Source organism: Gopherus evgoodei, chromosome 3, assembly GCF_007399415.2.
Source record: "Gopherus evgoodei ecotype Sinaloan lineage chromosome 3, rGopEvg1_v1.p, whole genome shotgun sequence".
In the NCBI taxonomy this organism is placed as follows: Eukaryota; Metazoa; Chordata; order Testudines; family Testudinidae; genus Gopherus; species Gopherus evgoodei.
The window spans coordinates 172,788,707-172,807,196 of NC_044324.1; the positions used below are offsets into that span (position 1 = coordinate 172,788,707).

Here is an 18,490-nt window from a genome sequence, read left to right on the forward strand (position 1 = left end):
TTTTAATGAATCAGTAAACTCAGAGGTTGTACCGTACAACTGGAGAATTGCTAACATAGTTCCTATTTTTTTTAAGGAAGGGAAAAAAAGTGATCTGGGTAACTAAAGGCCTGTTAGTTTGACATCTGTAGTATGCGAGGTCTTGGAAAAAATGTTGAAGGAGAAAGTAGTTAAGGACATTGAGGTCAATGGTAATTGGGACAAAATACAACGTGGTTTTACAAAAGGTAGATCGTGCCAAACTAACCTGATCTCCTTCTTTGAGACGGTAACAGATTTTTTAGACAAAGGAAACACAGTGGATCTAATTTACCTTGATTTCAGTAAGGCATTTGACGCGGTTCCACATGGGGAATTATTAGCTAAATTGGAAAAGATGGGACTCAATATGCAAATTGAAAGCTGGATAAGGAACTTGTTAAAGGGGAGACTACAACGGGTCATACTGAAAGGTGAACTGTCAGGCTGAAGGGAGGTTACTAGTGGAGTTCCTCAGGGATCGGTTTTGGGACCAATCTTATTTAATCTTTTTATTACTGACCTTGGCACAAAAAGAGGGAATGTGCTAATAAAGTCTGCGGATGACACAAAGCAGGGAGGCATTGCCAATACAGAGAAGGCCCAGGAGATGATACAGGAAGAGCTGGATGGCCTTGTAAACTGGAGTAAAAGTAGTAGGATTAAATTTAATAGTGAAAAGTGCAGTGTCATGCATTTAGGGATTAATAACAAGAATTTTTGTTATAAGCTGGGGACGCATCAGTTGGAAGTAACAGAGGAGGAGAAGGACCTTGGAGCATTGGTTGATCACAGGATGACTATGAGTCGCCAGTGTGATATGGCTGTTAAAAAAGCTAATGTGGTCTTGGGATGCATCAGGTGAGGTATTTCCAGTAGAGATAAGAAGGTATTAGTACCGTTATACAAGGCACTAGTGAGACCTCATCTGGACTACTGTGTGCAGTCCTGGTCTCCCATGTTTAAGAAGGATGAATTCAAGCTGGAACAGATTCAGAGAAGGGCTACTAGGATGATCCGAGGAATGGAAAATCTGTCATATGAAAGGAGGCTCAAAGAGCTTGGCTTGTTTAGCCTAACCAAAAGAAGTCTAAGGGGAGATATGCTTGCTCTGTATAAATATATCAGAGGGCTAAATACCAGGGAGGCAGAGGAATTATTTAATCTCAGTACCAATGTGGACACAAGAACAAATGAATATAAACTGTCCATCAGGAATTTTAGACTTGAAATTAGACAAAGTTTTCTAACCATCAGAGGAGTGAAATTCTGGAACAGCCTTCCAAGGGGAGCAGTGGAGGCAAAAGACATATCTGGCTTCAAGACTAAACTTTGTAAGTTTATAGAGGGAATGGTATGATGTGATAGCCTAATTTTGGCAATTAATTGATCTTTGACTATTAGTGGTAAATATGCCTAATGGCCTGTGATGGGATGTTAGATGGGGGTGGGATCTGAGTTACTACAGAGAATTCTTTCCTGGGTGAGTCTTGCCCACATGTTCAGGATTTAGCTGATCGCCATATTTGGGGTCAGGAAGGAATTTTCCTCCAGGGCAAATTGGCAGAGGCCCTGGGGAGGGTTTGACTTCCTCTCTAGGATGGGGCACGGGTCACTTGCTGGAGGATTCTCTGCACCTTGAAGTCTTTAAACTATGATTTGAGGACTTCAATAGCTCAGACATAGGCTAGGGCAGAGGTGGGCAAACTATGGCAGCCCTTGGGACTGTCCTGCCTGGTCCCTGAGCTCCTGGCCTGGGAGGCTCACCCCCAGCCCATCCCCTGCTGTCCCCCCTCCCCCACAGCCTCAGTTTGCTCACTCTGCCGCGGGCGCAATGCTCTGGGTGGTGGGGCTGTGAGCTCCTGGGGCAATGCAGCTGCAGAGCCCAGCCTGAGCCAGTGCTCTGTGCTGCACGGTGATAGCGGCAGCGTGGCTTGGCTCCAGCCGGGCGGCGTGGCTGTAGTGCCGCCAGCCACCAGTGCTCCAGGCAGCACGATAAGGGGGCAGCAGGCAGGAGGGTTGGAGAGAGAGCAGGAGCATTTGGGGTGGTGATCGGGGGTAGAGGTGTAGATAGGGGTTGGGGTGGTTGGGGTGGAATAGGGGGTTGAATGGTGGCAGCGGTCCTGGGGGGTGGCAGTCAGGCAGGAGGTGGGGTTGGATGGGGTTGCAGGGCACAGTCAGGGGCAGAGGTTCTGGGGGCAGTCAGGGGACAGGGAGAAGAGGTAGTTGGATGGGGCATGGGTCCCAGGGGGGCAGTCAGGAATGAGAGGAGAGGTTTGATGGGGCAGCAGGGGTCCAGGGGCTGTCAAGGGACAGGGAGCCAGGGGTAGTGGATGGGATAGGGGTCCCAGAGGGGCCTTCAGGGAAGGGGGGTTGGATGGAGCAGGAGTCCCGGGGGGGGGAGATAGGAGGTGGGGGCTGGACCACGACCTGCTCCCCTAACCGGCCCTCCATATAATTTATGAAACTTGATGCGGCCCTCAGGCCAAAAAGTTTGCCCGCCCCTGGGTTAGAGGTTTGTTACAGGAGTGGGTGGGTGAGATTCTGTGGCCTACGTTGTACAGGTGGTCAGACTAGGCCATCATAATGATCCCTTCTGACCTTAAAGTCTATAATTCTATGATTTTTAACCATTTCTAATGTACAGCACAATGCCAGTCATTGTTACTGATCTAGCACAGTGCATGAATTGTTTCTTACTTCATGTGTTATTGTCCAAGTGTTGCAAGTTACCACAGCCCCTGCCAGTCCGCTGCATCTGACCTTCCTTCCTTCAGCTCGTACATCCTCCTAGCAATTTTAAGTTCCTTATACCCAAGTTAGCCAAATATGTTAAAGATGAAAAAAACACCTGAAACACCTTCCCCTGTCTTCCCCTTTACCTATAAAAATCTGGGATCTTTTTCATACACATGCCCCAGTTACATCAGCATTCATACAGCCCCAGGGCAAACTCACAATGTGTCTATCTTTGGAACTAAAGAAAAATCTTCCAAGCTGACAGTAGGGCGAGGGAATATCTTTTATTGGACCTACTGGTGTTGGTGATGTTTTTTGATGTACACAGAGCTCTTCTTCAGGTCTGCGAAAGGTACTGAGAGTGTCGCAACTAAATACAAGATTGAACAGATAGTTTAGCATAAGTAGTTAGGGACCATTCAAGGCAAAGGGGCCCATTAACAACCCCTACATAGGACAAAAAAGGGGGTTAGAGGGTTACAGATTGTTATAGTAAGTTAGGGGTCAGCAACCTTTCAGAAGTGCCGAGTTTTCATTTATTCACTCTAATTAAGGTTTCGCGTGCCAGTAATACATTTTAATGTTTTTAGGTCTCTTTCTATAAGTCTATAATATATAACTAAACTATTGTTGTATGTAAAGTAAATAAGGTTTTTAAAATGTTAAAATTCAATTAAAATGCAGCGCCCCCCCAGGCTGGTGGCCAGGACCTGGGCAATGTGAGTGCCCCTGAAAATCAGCTCGTATGCCGCCTTCGGCATGCGTGCCATAGGTTGCCTACTCCTGTAGTAAGCCATAACACCAGTGGCTTTATTAAGACCATGCTATTTAGTGTTTAGCAAAATTACAGATTTCAGCTCCCAGGCTTGTCTTTTGAAAGTGTTGTGATAAGTCTGACCTGTCGGTTCTCATCCTCAGAGAAAACCTGCCCAATATGCAGAGAATAAACATGCTGATGAATGCTGAAGCTGCACAAAAGACTTGCCAGTATTTGCAGGCTCTGGGAGATATGCAAAATTTACCCGACACTTCAGACAGCAAATGTGTTTCTCTTCCTGTCTAAAAAAGTGAGCAAACATTCTCAAGTATTGGCAGGGACAATATGAATCCAAACAGGATGACAACATCCTTCCCTGATCTAATTAGCTTTATTGGCAACACTTGGCAAAAGCCGTCAGGTCTGCACTGCTTAAAAAACAAAACAAACTGTTGAACAAATGCTTTGGTTATAAATAAGCTGCTTTTTTAAAAGAGGGGAATGGTGAGTGCTTTGCTTCAATGGATCTAAATGGTTCTTTAGATTAGCTAGTGCTCCTTTCAGTGTCCCTCCCCTTCTCCCACCAATGGGATTTCTTCATTCACCAGATGTTCTTAGGAGAACACTGAGGTTCCACAAAGGCAGGGCTGTCCTTAGGATTTATGGGGCCCTACGCAGTATTATTAAGCTGGTGCCCCTATGCCGGATGGCAGCCCAAGCTCACAGCCTGGTGGGGGAGGGGAAGGAGGGACTTGACAGCAAAGGTTAATGAGATGCCCAGCCTGCCTCATGGTGGCGGAGAGTCACAGTTCCCCGCAGAGACTTCCATGCACTCTCCCTCATGCAGAATGGACATGAAGAAAGTACCTAATTAAAAGCACTAAAATTTGGGAATAAAAAATGTCAGTCACAGGTTTTTTGATATGCCCTGAAGTTTGTCAGAGATTTATTTGCAAAAACTTCATAGTAAGGGTGAGTCAGCTGTCCATGATGCAGCTCTTCTCTGTTTTACATTTTCTTCATCAGTATTTCTAAGTTGAATTTATATTTTAAATGTACTCAAATCTTAAGCCAGCATTCCAGATTACTACATATTTAACTCACTGAAACAAAGACATTCTTTTAAATTAATCAGAGAGGTTTAGTGTATTCATAACAATGTTCATTGCTTTTAGAAAAAAGGAACAGTAATTTACTTTGTGTGATCTCCATAACAAGAGACATGGTTATGAAATTTCACCAACTTTAAAAAAATATGTTTCCAAAGATTTTAGCTATAACAAGGATTTTGTCTTACTAAGGTACTGATTTTGCTGGAGGGTTCTTTTAAAACTAGTTTGTCGGATAGTCAGAAGTAAAGAAAGGGAACTCTTTGTCCAGCTATCTGGAAGGGAAGGACTGTTGTCCCTTTAAGGGCTCTCTTCAGTGGGGAGTTGGGGGAGAGGTGGTGAAGGGATGGACAGAAAGGACAGGAAGACTTGGAAGCACTTTTTTTTTAACTATAGTAATTAAAATGTGTATTTTAGATAAGGGAGGTCTTTTGAAGGATTTATTTAAAAAACTATGTCTGAAGATCCACACATTTAAGGCTAAAGATGATTGTGCATCTAAAACTCTATGCAAGCATTTTTTAGAAATGTGATTTTATAATCTTCACCAGCTCACTAATGAAATATTTTTAAAGCAAATTTTAAACTAAGGTCCTGTAGACTGACATGTTCTGTGTAAATATTACATTAATGCACAACTGTTTTTGTCAGTAAAGTCAGAAACTGACAGTATAAAAATTTATTTGGGCATAAGCTTTCGTGGACATCTGATGAAATGGGTTCTAGTCCACAAAAGCTTATGCCCAAATAATTTGTTAGTCTTTGAGGAGACGCAAGGACTCGTCCTTGTTTTTGCTGATACAGACTAACAGGACTACCACTCTGAAACCTGTCAGTATGTACCTTGGAGTTGGCAAATGCCTGTTAAATGGCTTTATTACCCCTTGAATGTCTCTTTAACAGTTTCAATGTTGTGCTAATAGGTCTGGCAGGCTGGAGGTTTTTTTCACTTTTAACTACTAGATTCCCTCCTAAGGAAGACTCACCAGGCTAGAGCAGCCATCTGTGGGAGCCTGCAGGGTCAGAACAGGGATAGGAAAACAAGCGGTGCCCCAAATTTTCAGGTGCCCTACGCAGCTGTCTATGTTGCCTATGCCTAAGGACGGCCCTGCACAAAGGGCCCGGCCTACTGCAAAATTCACCCTAAAACTACAGTCAGCAAGAGTGCTTCCTTCCATCTACACTGGGAAATCTTTTAACCAGTTCACCTCAAAGGAGTTCTAAAAACTGCTTAGAGCTGTAGAGTAGGCCAGTTTTAGGCTAAGGAAACCTGATCTGTTTTTACTGAGACAGTTTAACCCCTGCTGAGAGGGAATTCAGAGCCTGGAACTGGAATACTGAGATGGAGTCTCAACATACACACTAACTGGTTGGTCATAGGGGCAGATGAAGCTCCACTTCTCATTATAGACATTCCCTTCCTGCTACACTGAGAGCTGTATGGTGGGAGGATCCATCTGTTATAATTAAGGGTACATTACTCACTAGAGCAAGGCCTGGGAGTCTTGTGAGCCTTCCCAACTCCCTCGGTCACTGGTTTTTTGTTTTTTTTGTTTGTTTGTTTATTTTTTAATTTCCTTCTGATGCCTAGGCAGGAAAATTCTAAATCCTACAGCCATGAATCTGGAACTTTCAAATGCCATGGTTCTCAATAACATTTTAACCAGTTACCTAATCCCCCTTCTCAACAAGGCTGGTGTGGATACAGTCCAAGTGACTGGGTAGTGTAGTTAGGATTTCTGCAAGATTATTTTGGCACAGGAATGTGTTTGCCCAAAACATCTTAGGTGCTCAGCTGCTACCCTAATGCGGCCATATAAGTGCCCAAACAGATTTTTTTAGGTTAAAATGCCATCTGTTTTCATATCTCACTCTAGAGACACGATGGGTCCCTGGCTGCCTTCTCGCTCTACACGTCTGTGTACCCAGAAGAGAAATCCTGATTATATGCATTGGTCTGTCAGTAAGTTCTGCATACACTAAATCTTTGGTCAGATCACATTGCACCAGTAAAGGGCAAAGAATAGATTCTTGTTTATGCTTCAACAAGAGAAAGGGTAGCCTGGTCTACATTAGGAAGTTGGACCAGTATAACTAGCTCAGTTAAAGGTGAGATTTTTTTTTTTTTTACAGAAGTAGTTATACTGGCATATCCCATAGTCTGGATACAGTCATTCTGGTATAAAGGTCCTTTACACTGGTAGAACTTATTCCCCATCCACCATGGGATATGCTAGATCAGGGTATGTCTATACTGTAAGTGCTGTAGCATAGACACTAGCTACAGCAATGGAAGGGTTTTCCATCGCTGTAATAAATCCACTCCCTTGAAAGGCTGGAGCTAGGATAATGGACAAATTCTTTCGTCAACCTAGTGGTGTCTTAGGTTGGCCTAACTGCGTCTCTCAGGATGTGAATTTTTCGCACCCTTGAAGAGAATAACTAAGTTGATCTGTGTTTTAGGTGTAGATCAGGCCTTAGCATATGCACATACATGCTAGGGTGTTGTACCAATTTAACTATCACAGTATAGGTAAAGCAATCCAAGTTTTAATCTGTAGACAAGACCATTCCACACAAAGGCGTAAGTTCTCAGGAGGACACTGGTGCCACGAAAACATTGGAGGAGAAAACAGTTTATCCATTAGCCTGATGGCTACCTCCTTAACATCTGATAGCAGCCAAACACCTAACTATAAAGGGTTGGAAAATTTTTCAACAAAACGTTTTTCTGATATAAAAATGAGATTTCTTTTTCCATCAAAAATTGCCCCAGTTCCCCTCCATTTTCTGAGATCCTCAATCTGAACCTGTTGCAGTTCACCTAGTGCTAGGTTTATATTGCTTGCCTGCACCAAGGCCGTTATTTTACTTGCTGCTTTGTTTTGTTCTGTAATTTTGCTTAAACTTAAAAAACAAAAATGTTGGGACAAATAGCAGGCATAGAAGTGTTCATCCTGAAAGTGAAAGACGAATGTTTAATAAAATAATAGCATGTGATACTTGGAGATCATTAGAGACATTCTATTTGCAGCATCAAATATAGTGGTGAATATAAGCACCACCACTGTAATAAATAAAAGTGAAACTCACTAGTCTATTTTAGGGCCCAACCAAGTGAAGTGGAAAACGTAAACAAGGAGTCTAAATGGTGAAATGTATAATTTTTTTTAATAATCTAAGGAGTTTTTAGTAAAAAAAAAAGTTTTTTTAAAATATATATATTCTCTGTTGACAGTGTCTCTCTTAAAAGGCAGGTTTGACCAAACCTCTGGGATAGAAAAGAGAAATAGTAAAAGAACCCTTTGCAGATTAAATTATTGAGGATAATTCCCTATAGATTTTGTCAAAATCTCCATTAGATTTCTTTCAGAGTAGCAGCTGTGTTAGTCTATATCAGCAAAAACAACAGGACACTTGTGGCACCTTAGAGACTAACAAATGTATTTGAGCATAAGCTTTCCTGGGCTACAACCCATTTCATCAGATGCATGCAGTGGAAAATACAGTAGGAAGCCACACACACACACACACACACACACACACACACACACACACACACACACACACACACACACACACACACACACACACACACACACACACACACACACCATGAAAAAATGGCTGTTGCCATACCAACTGTAATGAGAGTAATCAATTAAGGTGGGCTATTACCAGCAAGAGAAGAAATCTTTTGTAGTGATAATCAGCATGGCCCATTAGATTTCGGTTGTCCCTGCCTGCAATTTACTTTCTTTATCCCAAATCCGGAATTCCTTACTCAAGCACACTATGCATTAATCTTAGTGGGTATTTTGCTTGAGTAAAGACAATGTGTAGGGCAAGGGTAGGCAACCTATGGCACGGGAGCCGAAGGCGGCATGCGAGCTGATTTTCAGTGCCACTCACACTGCCCAGGTCCTGGCCACCAGTCCAGGGGGCTCTGCATTTTAATTTAATTTTAAATGAAGCTTCTTAAACCTTTAAAAGCCTTATTTACTTTACATACAACAATAGTTTAGTTATATATTATAGACTTATAGAAAGAGACCTTCTAAAAATGTTAAAATGTATTACTGGCATGCGAAACCTTAAATTGGAGTGAATAAATGAAGATTTGGCACACCATTTCTGAAAGGTTGCCGATCCCTGGTGTAGGGTCTTCAGGATGTGGCCTCTTCTCCAGAATTGCCAACATCAGTCCTTTTCAAGAATTATTGGTGGATTATTTTTATGTGCTGTCTAGTGTTTGAGCATTTAGGGTACATATTTTCAAACTTTTCTCTGCAGCCATGACAGCTAGAAACTTTAAAATAAATAAATAGGAAAGCTGAGATTCTCATGTAATCATATGACTGGAGGAATATGGGGCTTTAACAGAAAAACTACCAAATATTGTGAGATTCACGATAAAATTGCGAGACTTGACAGTGCTGCAATATCACTGGAATCCCTGTTGTCCAGTCTGTGAATTAAACTGGGTAAGTGTGTAATTTACTGTTTGCAATGTGCATTTTTTTTATTTTACTGCCTCAAAAGTCTGCAAAACTTGTGAGTACTAAACAAACGGTATACATGGTTTCAATACTACAGAGCTGAGTCTTGAAATCATTTACTCTCACTGTGATGCTTCTGGGCAATCTGTGCCATTAGTGAAACAGTACAGTCAATCGATAACAATTAATGGGATTGACCTACTTGTTAATTACTGGCTCAGGGCCTATCTTTTTCTCTATGAAGTAAATTTATTTAACAACCACTATATGGCCAGCAGGGATTTGGTTTGACAAAAACTTATGCTTATTAAGTTTGAACACACTGGGGTACAAAAATTCTTGCTCTGGTTGTCAGCCAAGTAAACATTTTAGTGAATGCTTTTTAGAAAGGAGAGGCGGGTAGTTGCAATCTAGTAAATACATATTGAACAAAAGCATGCAAGTAGTCCTTTTAGTGCTGACAACTTGCTCTGTGTTATGCAGTAGGCAACAATAAGGACAGTGATTGCTCTGAAGAGATTACAGTTTAAAAGAGAGATGTTTAGATGACAGGATGCATGAAGAAATCCAGAGTGGGGAAAACCCGGAAGTATACATCAGTTAGATGCATTCATTACATTCACGCATTGCTATGCAAAATCTAACTGTCTACCAATACATCAGATGTAACCTTTTAATAAGCAGTAGGCTGTAAACGGTATATTTGTCTCACACAATAGATCAGTGACATTAATACCATGTGCTAGATCTCTTGTGTACTGAAGAATATTTTAAGATGACTAATAGCAATAAGAATGATTACTAAGGACTATTTATTTACTATATCCTCCTCATCAACCTTTTTCCTGTGTATGCTTTTAAAGCATTGCTCTCACCCTAAAAAACAACTTCACATTACTGGAATAGTCCCAGAGATTCTGAAACTTCAAATGAGCATTTTCCTTTTAAACCTATAGCTGAGTCAAACTCTGCTTTGTTAAATTCAGAGTTACTCTGCTGATGACCAGAAATCTCATGGGTGCTCCAAGAAGAAAGCATGCCATTTTTTGAAATACTATTTTTGGAAGTGCCTTGTCTGTGAGACTATTGTGACATGTCATTGTTAGCCATTGGGATTGTCTTACCTAGTCCCATTAGCAATGAGGAGTGGGGAGGAACATGGCAGCGGTTACACTGTTCAGAAGCATAGGTGATTATCTCAATACTTGTGTTAACCTAAAGCCTCTGACCATACTATCCAAACTTTTTAAAAAAAAAGTCTGGCTAACTTTGAATAAGGAATGAGTTTGAGGGTAATGTACCAGTGTTGTCACACCAGGGGTGCAACTGTTAAATATTTGGACCAAGATTTTCAAAAGTGACCAATGATTTTTGGGTGCCCATCTTAAAATACTTTGCATGGAACTTGATATTTAGAGTGGGTTGCTCACCATTTTCTGGAGCCCATTCACTGAACATCAGGTCCCTTTAAGGTGTTTCAGATTATATACTCAAAAACACATGCACCCAAAATCCCTCATGATTTGAAAATCTTGGCCTTGGTTTTTTATTCTGTTGCATTAAAACTTTGCTACAAAACTTTATTGTTCAGACAGCCAATTTCATATTTTGTTCTTACAACTTTTTCTCTCTTTTCATGCAGCATCACAATGTTACATCATCTAGTATTTCTCTTAGGAATGTCGCTGGTAGCCAGAGAAATATTTGCATTTACAAGCTGCTATTCCAATGGCCAAATTGCCAATTATTATTTTTGTAACCTCACTGAGGTTCCACCTGTGCCCAGTAATACAGTTATACTCTGGCTAAGTTACAACAAAATCAGGCAAGTGAATGCATCCTCCTTCCCTCTGCTGGAACAGTTGCAGATTTTGGAAATTGGAACCCAGTTTGTCTTTACTGTTACCATAGGGAAAGCAGCTTTTAGGAACCTGCCAAACCTTCGAAACTTAGATTTAGGAGACAATAAGATTCTTCATCTGGATCCGGATGCTTTTGTGGAGTTGTCAAATGTACATACACTCCAGCTATATCACAACAGTCTTGAGGAGTCCATTCTGGAAGAAGACTATCTTCGAGATATGATCTCCTTAGAATATTTGGATCTTTCTGGAAACAAGATCAAACGCCTTCGCCCTCATCGCTTATTTTACCGTCTAAAATCCTTGCAAATTGTGAACCTGAAAAACAACGAGATACCCATCTTATGTGAAGGAAACCTTGCTAGCTTCCAGGGAAAATTCTTCACATTGTTTATTCTCAATTCTAATAAATTATACTACCCTATTTCTATGGACTGGGCCAAGTGTGGAAATCCTTTCAAAAACATAGCCCTGGACACCCTGGATCTTGGTGGTAATGGCTGGGGTGTAGATATAATGCAACATTTCTGTACAGCTGTGAATGGGACTTCAATTATTTTTTTGAAGCTTAGCTATCACATAATGGGTCCAGGATTTGGCTTTAAGAACCTCAAAGATCCAGACCAAGATACATTTGCAGGGCTAGCAAGAAGTGGCATTCGCTTACTGGATATTTCACATGGTTCCATTTTCTCTCTCAATCCTTATGTATTTCAGAGCCTTGGTGACCTGGAGTTGCTGAACCTTCACAACAACAAGATAAATCAGATCCAAAAACAAGCATTTTTTGGCCTGGGAAACCTAGGAACTCTCAACCTGTCATATAACATTCTGGGGGAGCTGTACGATTACACTTTTGAGGGGCTTCAGAATGTGATGCATATTGATTTGAAACAAAATCATATTGGAGTAATTGCTGGGAATTCGTTCAGGGATTTAAGAAGGTTAAAGTTGGTGGATCTCCGGGACAATGCCATTAAAACTCTCCCTTCTTTCCCAGCCATGATTACTCTTCATTTAAGTGACAATAAGCTAGCATCTGTAGGTAACCAGAGAATAAATGCAACATTCCTTGTCTTGGAAAGAAACAGATTGGACAATCTAGGTGATCTTTATATTCTTTTACAAGTTCCAAATGTGAAGTATATCTTGTTAAGACAAAATCGCTTATCTTATTGTGTTAAAACTGTTAATGTTATAGAAAATAACCAGTTAGTCTACTTGGATCTAGGAGAAAACATGTTAAAGCTTGTGTGGGACAGAGGTTTATGTTTGGATGTGTTCTGGGCACTTTCCAAACTAGAGGTGCTCCACCTGAATAACAACTACCTTACTACCCTTCCACAGGGTATTTTTAGTGGTCTAACATCATTAAACAGACTTAATTTAGCCTCCAACCTGTTGTCTTATCTTTCTCCTGGTGTTTTCCCTGAAAGCCTAAAGACACTTAATATGTCTGAAAACCAACTTCTTTCACCTGCCCTTGAGCTCTTCATGACTTTGAGTATCCTGGATATAACAAATAACAGGTTTTTCTGTGATTGCACTTTAAACACCTGGACAGCACAGTTAAATCAAACTAATGTGACCTTAGCTGGCTCAGAAAATGACACATACTGTGTCCTCCCACCTTTTTTCACAAGGGTTCCACTCTCTTCAGTGGCACTTGATGGCTGTAATGAAGACGAACTCCAGAAACCTCTACAGTTCTCACTGTTCATCTTCACTTCAGTCACTCTGATAATGTTCCTAACAGCAGTCATCATTTTTAGTCACTTTCGAGGGACTTGTTTTGTCTGGTATAAAACCATCAAAGGTGCTCTGCTAAAAGAACGTAAGCAAGCAATAGATACAAGTACCTATAAATATGATGCATATTTATGCTACAGCAGCAAAGACTTTGAGTGGGTCCAAAATTCATTGATAAAGCACCTGGACTCTCAGTATTCTGAGAAAAACAGATTTACTTTGTGCTTTGAAGAGAGAGATTTCCTGCCTGGGGAGGAACAGATCACCAACATCCGTGATGCCATTTGGAATAGCAGGAAGACCATTTGCATTGTGACAAGGCAGTTCCTCAAGGATGGTTGGTGTGTGGAAGCCTTTAATTTTGCCCAGAGCAGATACTTTTGTGACCTGAAAGATGTCCTCATTATGGTTCTTGTTGGGTCACTTTCTCAGTATCAGTTGATGAAATACAAACCAATTAGAGTCTTTGTGCAAAGAAGTCAGTACATGCAGTGGCCTGAAGACCATCAAGATGTAGACTGGTTTTTAAATAACCTTTCTCACCAAATTCTGAAAGAAAAAAAAGTGAAAAAGAAATCCAGTGTTATAGAAATGCAAACTGTAAGGACAATCTCATAAGTAGGAGGGTTGCTCATGGTTCATATTATTAGTGCTATAAAACAGACTTTTGTAATTACATTTTTGCTTGTGGCTTGACAGTTACTTAAATATTCTAAATCCTTTTCCACCTGTGGCATGGCAGGAAAGAAGCACAGGCCATGCTTCAGCTTTCCCTGACAAATGGGTAGAATATAACTTCCTTGGTTTAAGTTTTAATAAATATGGCATCAGCTTTAAAGTCACCAGCAAATGGAATTAACAAAATTCAATCACTCTAGGAACTATGGCCCATATTTTCAAAAGAAGTCACCAAATATGAGTGTCTCAAATTTGAGTGTTCAGATTAGGACACCCTGGGTCTGATTTCCAGAGATGCTGAGTGCTCACAGGTCCCCATGACAATGAGAGGAGTGGGTACTCAGCAACTACAAAAAACAGGTGCATGTTTTTGCAAGTTAAGCACCAAATTTATAAGATACTTGAAAATGTGGGTCCATGTGCTGAAAGCCCCCACTAAACAAAGCGAATGGGCACATTAACTGATGGCAGTGCCGCATTAAGGTCTCGCAATGTCTGATCCTACCATTCACCACCAGGTCCCCTACTCAGAATATTTTAGTGGTCATCATCCTTGCTTGTAATGTTGCATGATCTAGATAGTGTAGGTGTGGGGGAAGTCATGTACATGTTGCTCACACACACACACTCTCTCTCGGGTACCATTTTTCACAGAAGTTCATAATTTTGTAAAGCCACACCACATCGTATTCTTTTTTTTTTTTTTTTTTTAAGGCGAGGATTTACCTCTTCCTTAAAGACAGGCTTGGAAGGATCACATTTTTATCAGTAAATGTCACTAAACATCAATTTCACTGTACCTGTACAAACCAACCCAACATTTCCATTAATAATAAACAACATTTAGAAATAGGCCAAGAAAGAAAAATGCTGCTTCAGAACTTAATAGAGTTTGATTTAAGGATATTTACTTTGTATATTTTGATATATGATGTTGACAATTTGTGTTTGATCAGTTATAAAGCTTTAATTTTTTGAGATCAGTGTCTACTGTCATTAAATAATTACTGTCTGCCCCACCCTGTTGTCTGATATTCCCCGCCCCAATTTCCCACTATTGTAAAATTTAAATGGATCAAAATAGAAAAAATGCTTAAAAATAAACATTGATATTGTCCATTGAAATTATAAAAACAAATTCTGCCAAGCCTACTTATAGCAGACACTGAACAAATAATATATATTGGTAATTAAAAGCTTAGACACTACATGAAGGTCATAGTCTAACCTTGATCTTTGGACACATATTCCACTGCCATCACTGGGAGAGCCTCTGTGGATTGAGGGTAGCGTGTATAACCCTACATTTATAGCCCCACTTGGCTATGCACTCATTGAATGAACTGTTCCTGGACCTTGTGCTTTCTCAGCTCAATGACCTTTTAGCACTAATTTCAAAGAAAAGTATAAATGCTTTGAAATGTGTCACTTTTTGCCACTGTAATTGCTGTAGTGTAGTTCATGTTTACTTTTACCTGTGTGTTAAAACAACAAGCACAGTTTGCATAGGACTCTTAGATTTAGCTGGCACACATAGAGCCCTGGATTTTTACATACCTTAGACTTTTCATCCCCTAATACCTATTCCTGTAACTGCCCTAAGTTACAACTGCTGCTGTTTTAATGTGACGATTCTTCAGCTTAGCTGCATCAAGGACTGAGGTGGATAAAGAGAGATTTGAACACCCAAATCACTGAACAAACTTGAAGCCAGTCTTCTGTGCAGTCTACGGCCTGGTCTACAGTGTGTGTGGGGGGGCGGGGAATTGATCTAAGATAGGCAACTTAAGCTACAAGAATAGCATAGCTGAAGTCAACGTATCTTAGATCGAATTAAAATTACTTCGCGTCCTCGAGGCGCACCCCGGCTTCCCTGTCGACTTTGCTTCTGCCTCTCGCCAAGCTGCAGTTCAGCAGTCAACAGGAGAGCGATCGGAGATCAATTTATTGCGTCTACACTACACGTGATAAATCGATCCCCGATAGATAGATCGTTACCTGCCAATCCGTCGGGTAGTGTAGACATACCCTACCTGACTCTGCAGGCAACTCTAAGGGAATGCCTTGCATGAGATGGAATGTGGAGCACCTTACTTTATCACAACACCTACTTTACTATATTTCAAACAGCAAACTACCTTGTTGACATGAGTGTTGTCAACAGGCATTCTACAGGTTTCCCTGAAGCAGGCGTTCCCAGCCTGCACCCACCTTCTGAGAAGGGGAAATAAAGATCATTTCAGTATTTTTATACTTTATCTTTATACATATCAGTACTTTACAAAGCTGTGCACAAGCGACCAGGGAGCTTAGCGAACAGGAGCTGCTAACAGGGAGTTTTGCAAGGGAGTTCTCCAGGTGAAGGAGGAGCACATACAGCACCTGTGGGGTAAGTGACTGTCTGCAGTGTTTGGGTTTGTGTGTGTATTTGGGGGTTACTTGCTGTGTGCTGAGCTTGTGTTTGTCAGTCTGTTTGGTTTGTTTGTTTGAAGGACCGTGTGCTGTAGCTGGCAGTTGGAGGTGGAGCTACTAGGAAAGTTTGAAAGCTAGAAGCCTCTGGTAATTGGCTGAGCCTTAACCAGTGGGCGGGGCATTCACTCAGGCCAGGGCTTTATAAAGCTGCGCACAAGCGACCAGAGAGCTTAGCGAACAGGAGCTGCTAACAGGGAGTTTTGCAAGGGAGTTTGGAAGGGGAGTAGGAAGGGAGGGGGGGTCCCTTGTCGGTCTCATCTGCGACCCATTGGTCCCCTGAACCCATAACCTGAGGCACATCGAAAACCTTTCTGTTTACAGCAGAGAGGAGCGGACAGGGAGCTGTAGATGGGAATTTGAGAGAGTTTGACAGAGGGAGGCTTACAATGGTGAGGAGGACCCGCAACACCTGTGCCAGCACTGCTTCTGTCGTCTCCACCTGCGCCTGTAGCCAGACAGAGCACCAAAGCATGGATGCTTTTACCCAGATTCTGGTGTGGGCTTGCAAAGACTGTAATTTGCAATTTCCACTTACTGATATCCAGGCTGGGGGTGGCATCCAATGTGAAAGGTGCCTACTGGTGGAATCTCTCAGGCAGCAGGTGGGAGAGCTACAGGAGGAGGTGGCCAGGCTGAGGAACATCCATGTCCATGAGCAATTCCTGGACAGTATCCATGTGGAGACAGCTGACGGTGCTGTCCCAGTTGACAGGACTACTGACACTCCAGTGGAGGAGGAGATGCCTCAGGGTGTATCTGACATACCAGTGGAGGAGGAGGCTCAGGGTGGACGCAGCCAGCTGGTTACTTCTAGCAGCAGGCAGTGCTCCACCGCTGCTGCGAACCCTCCTGTTGTGGTAAAAGATAACCATTATGCTCTTCTTGATACAGGAGAGAAGAAATCACCCCCAACAGTTAACGGGGTGAAGCCTCGTACCCCTAAGGCTGGGAAGTCTGCTACCACCACTGATAAGAAACGTAGGGTAGTGGTGGTTGGAGACTCTCTGCTGATGGGGACGGAGACACCCATCTGTCGCCCTGACCGTTCATCCCGGGAGGTATGCTGCCTGCCAGGGGCCCGTATCCGAGATGTTACAGAGGCTTTGTCGAGGATTATCTGGCCTTCTGACTACTATCCCATGCCACTCATCCATGTGGGCACAAATGATACTGCAAGGTGTGACACTGAGCAGATCAAGAGTGACTACAGGGCTCTGGGAGTATGGGTTAAGGAGTTTGGAGCGCAAGTGGTATTCTCTTCGATTTTTCCTGTTGAAGGTAGGGGTCCGGGCAGAGACAGATGCATCGTGGAGGTGAATGCCTGGCTGCGAAGATGGTGTCGCCAGGAGGGCTTGGGCTTTGGCTTCCTCGACCACGGGATGCTATTTGAGGAAGGATTGCTAGGAACAGATGGCGTTCACCTTTCGAAGAGGGGAAAGGCCTTATTTGCGCACAGACTGGCTAACCTAGTAAGGAGGGCTTTAAACTAGGTTCGATGGGGACAGGTGAGCAAAGCCCACAGGTAAGTGGGGAACAAGACCTGGGAGATGGGTTGGAAACAGGAGGGAGCACGGGCTATAATGGCAGAGAGGAAGGAGGGTCAGGGCAAAGCTGGGAGGCAAGATCAAAACAGTATCTTAGATGCCTTTATACAAATGCAAGAAGTATGGGTAATAAGCAGGAAGAACTGGAAGTGCTAATAAATAAATACAACTATGACATTATTGGCATTACTGAAACTTGGTGGGATAATACACACGACTGGAATGTTGGTGTGGATGGGTATAGTTTGCTCAGGAAGGATAGACGGGAAAAAGGGAGGAGGTGTTGTCTTATATATTAAAAATGTACACACTTGGACTGAGGTGGAGATGGACATAGGAGACGGAAGGGTGGAGAGTCTCTGGGTTAGGCTAAAAGGGGTAAAAAACACAGGTGATGTCGTGCTGGGAGTCTACCACAGGCCACCTAATCAGGCGGAAGAGGTGGATGAGGCTTTTTTCAAACAACTAACAAAATCATCCAAAGCCCAAGATTTGGTGGTGATGGGGGACTTCAACTATCCAGATATATGTTGGGAAAATAACACCGTGGGGCACAGACTATCCAATAAGTTCCTGGACTGCATTGCAGACAACTTTTTATTTCAGAAAGTTGAAAAAGCTACTGGGGGGAAGCTGTTCTAGACTTGATTTTAACCAATAGGGAGGAACTTGTTGAGAATTTGAAAGTAGAAGGAAGCTTGGGTGAAAGTGATCATGAAATCATAGAATTTGCAATTCTAAGGAAGTGTAGAAGGGAGTACAGCAGAATAGAGACAATGGATTTCAGGAAGGCGGATTTTGGTAAGCTCAGAGAGCTGATAGGTAAGGTCCCATGGGAATTAAGACTGAGGGGAAAAACAACTGACGAAAGTTGGCAGTTTTTCAAAGGGACGCTATTAAGGGCCCAAAAGCAAGTTATTCCGATGGTTAGGAAAGATAGAAAATGTGGCAAAAGACCACCTTGGCTTACCCTTGAGATCTTGCGTGACCTACAAAATAAAAAGGCGTCATATAAAAAATGGAAACTAGGTCAGATCACGAAGGATGAATATAGGCAAATAAC

The 18,490-nt window shown here is 42.1% G+C and overlaps 1 protein-coding gene across 3 annotated transcripts in view; it reads left to right on the forward strand.

Moving 5' to 3' along the window:
• Positions 1-13,781, forward strand: part of TLR5 (toll like receptor 5) — a 40,160-nt gene extending 26,379 nt beyond the window's left edge. Inside the window, exons 2-3 of one of the 3 annotated variants that reach the window (XM_030557440.1) lie at positions 6,501-6,582; positions 10,765-13,781. In XM_030557440.1, coding sequence (XP_030413300.1) covers positions 10,772-13,351 — 2,580 coding nt within the window. In that variant the 5' untranslated portion in view covers positions 6,501-6,582; positions 10,765-10,771 and the 3' untranslated portion in view covers positions 13,352-13,781. Of the gene's footprint in view, positions 1-6,500; positions 6,587-10,764 lie in introns of those variants that run through there. The other 2 variants (XM_030557437.1, XM_030557438.1) reach the window with 2 other exon arrangements.
• The last annotated feature ends 4,709 nt before the right edge of the window (positions 13,782-18,490 follow it).